General features: G+C 35.7%; 1 protein-coding gene across 1 annotated transcript; it reads right to left on the reverse strand.

The window, feature by feature from the left end:
• Window positions 1-2,049: 2,049 nt before the first annotated feature.
• Window positions 2,050-3,120, reverse strand: LOC106101262. Its single transcript, XM_013280427.1, has 2 exons — window positions 2,999-3,120; window positions 2,050-2,925 (listed from the first exon to the last, which is right to left on the reverse strand). Exons 1-2 carry the CDS (start codon window positions 3,039-3,041, stop codon window positions 2,171-2,173), a joined length of 798 nt encoding a protein of 265 aa, XP_013135881.1. The 5' UTR covers window positions 3,042-3,120; the 3' UTR covers window positions 2,050-2,170.
• Window positions 3,121-3,126: the final 6 nt, after the last annotated feature.

Here is a 3,126-nt window from a genome sequence, read left to right on the forward strand (position 1 = left end):
CAGCTGTCAGATTGACAGTAGTACGGCGAACCTTTAAGGAATCCTTGTTCAAACATTAACAGATGGTGTTTCTTGTTTTATGTCACTATTGGATTATGTTTGTTGTATTTGAAATATCCACTCGTTAAATCTTTTTATAACAATTGTTTTGTAAGTATTAATTGTGCCTTATCGTGGATCGTCTAAAGTAACTATTTTATGATGTTTTTTAATATCAAAGAATTCATTCCAAGTCACAAAAATACGGGACCAATTTTACACTGATTTTTTTGCTCTTTTGTTTAATAAATAAAAAAAAAATATACAAAACATTTATTCGAAGTTATAGATTACATAAAGAAATTTATTTACATGAATTTTGCATTATTTTATAATAAAAAAATTAAAATGCATGTACACATGTTGTCTCTGTCATATACAAGAAGAATGAAAGAGATGGCAAAATACACGACTGAAAACACATTCCTTAGTAAAGAAAGAAAAGGTAATCACTAACTATTTGAAATCCAATTTAAGTCCGTTTTTAAACTTAAGTATTAAGCAATAACCGACAATAAATCTATTTTTCTAGTTTAGTGAGTTTTTTTATTTACTATTTAATCATTCTTTTAGTGTTAGTTTTCTTGCATAATTATATTTAGTCTGTATGTTAAAACATGCAATTTTTCTCACAACTGGCAACATTGTTGATGTTATTAAAATTGGCCATTTTTAATTCACTTTTTGAGATCTTGTATAACTATACATTTTGGGAACCGAAAGCGTCCTTTTTTGTCTCGCTTCAACCTGTAATTGCGGAATTTCACTAACACTTGTGTTACTATCTCCGTCCCTCTCGCTCACACAGCGAAAACAGAGACAGCGATATATGAACTCGAGTGACGTCAGTGAAACCCATGTTAAAGTACAACGGAAGCCTTCGTTTACAGTTTTATACAATCGTTGATTTTAAATAATTTTATAAGATCGTTGGTTTTTTAATATTTAATCTGTCGCTTTCGGTTCGTATTGCAATTAATTTTGGCGGGAAATGTTTCCAATGTCAGTTATTTTTAGGTTATAAGTTGGTTATCGCTAGATTATAATGAATATATTTTTTGCATAATTACAAATGTGTTTTATTTACCAAAACCACATAACAATATTTTTACTTATATCGACCAATATACTAATTAAGGCGATATTATAAGTAACGTAAAGTTAATAAAATAGTCGAGTAACGAGTAACTAAAATGTATTTGAACAATAATTATGTCAAATAATGTTGGCTAACTTAGTTTATTTATATTTTTTGGTCTTGTAGCTCTTACAATGTTTACTTTAATGGGCAACATTAAATACTCGTTCACAAGTCGACATCTGTCGTTTTAGTTGAATTTTTGACAATAGAAAGTATTTACGCTTCTAAATTACTATAGTTTGTCTAAATAAGATAGAGTAGTTTGATAAATGACGCATATGAAGTATCGAATTAAATTTGTATGAAAGAAAATGTCATACTTAATAGACAGGTATCGTAGTGACGAAACAAACACGCAGCTAACTATTACGAACTATTATAATATAAGGTGGCAAACGAGCAAGCGGCCACCTAAATACACTGAAATGGAAAGCGACCGCTGGCCATAAACATCCGCGATTGCAGATGCGTTGCCTACCCTTCATTGACGGAGGAAGAGACGCACATAAAGAGGAAATTTTCCCTTTCTATACGTCTTCTCCACCGTCAAATCCACTTTTCCTTCCCATCCTTTCCTCTCAAGAAAAGGGTGGAAAGGGAGAGGGATAAAATTAGGCCTCCGGCACCGCACTCATTAGACAAAACGCGGAATTGCTTCCACTTCACGCCTATTTTCTGTGTGGTCGTGGTATTACACCGGGCGAGCCGACCCATTCGTGCGAAGATGTTAAAGCGGGCTCTACCACTGTTTATCTATATTCCGTTTAAAAATTTTATCGAACTCAACTAAAATTATTATTTTCTTATTAACTAATTTAGAGGACAATTTTGAAGTGACTTGTCAAACTAATCTAAATTAAGACACACTATACGCATCCAGAAAACCCGATATATTTAGTATGCATAATGTACACTATGGCTGCCTAAGTATCAACTCTGAGAGATAGTTATAAGCTGTAATTTAGCTTTTTAATCTACAGGGTATTAATTTTATATATCCGATAAAGTTTTCATAACACCAAAATAGAATGGCGAAGGTATGAGCGGGTTGTAGTTAGCGCCGTATCGTCGCACAACCTCGATGTTGCCCGTGTTGTAGATCCTCTCTAAGCTGGCTCTGACCCTCACAGCATCAGCTAATGAAGGTCTCACGTTAGTCCCGGGTTTATTCTTCACGTAATAACTGATATCTTTCATAGGGTCTTCTGATTGTTCGATTAATATCGAACGTTTTTGTACCGATCTTAACTTCAGAGGGATATTGACTTTTTTATTAGTGAATACGTCGCTTTTACGTAATTTCTCCAAATATTTATTTAATTTATCACCCTTCATTAAATTAGATATCTTAGGACGTTTTAAACCTCTATTCTTGAAAGGATACAAGAAACCGAAAACTAACTTCCTTTTGAAGAAATCTGAACGATCTTCGAGGGATTTAGGTTTCGCGAGATGGTTACTAACTTTAAGTTCTTCTTGCATAAGTTTTTCGACATCTTGATTGTTAGCTCCGGTCCAGGCTTTGTGTTTAGTGAAGTATTCGACCATTTTCATGAGAGGTTCGTTTACGGAGCGTTTCTTCTTGGTTCTAACGGGCTGCTGCGCCCACAGGGTGGAGAGGAGGTAGTTGTCCAATACCCTGGCTTGGCGTTGCTCAGGGTCGATGCGCAGGGGAGGGGGCGTGGTGGTGAGAGCACTGCTGCGAGGTGCTGGCGTCGCTGTCGTTGAGGAAACTGAGGTGTTATCTATGGAATGCAGTTTTCGTTATAATTTAATTTACACCAGTAGTCCAGATTGAGAAATAGAATAGTTTGATACCTTCAGTTATGTTAAACATGCTGATTATTGATGGCGGCAGCATCAGCGGCGCTCTGCAGCGCTCTGTGGCCGGCGCAGAGCTGGCAGAGGAGGATCGCTGGCGCAAGCAGTTCAGCAGCAACTGTCTA

This window comes from Papilio polytes, unplaced genomic scaffold (assembly GCF_000836215.1).
Source record: "Papilio polytes unplaced genomic scaffold, Ppol_1.0 DF824002.1, whole genome shotgun sequence".
Classification (NCBI taxonomy): Eukaryota; Metazoa; Arthropoda; class Insecta; order Lepidoptera; family Papilionidae; genus Papilio; species Papilio polytes.

Coding starts and splice junctions, on each gene's coding strand:
- LOC106101262 (XM_013280427.1), bottom strand. CDS start 3,041: ATGCTGCCGCCATCAATAATCAGCATGTTTAACATAACTGAAG. Junction 2,926..2,998: donor CATGTTTAACATAACTGAAG/GTATCAAACTAT, acceptor TGCATTCCATAG/ATAACACCTCAGTTTCCTCA.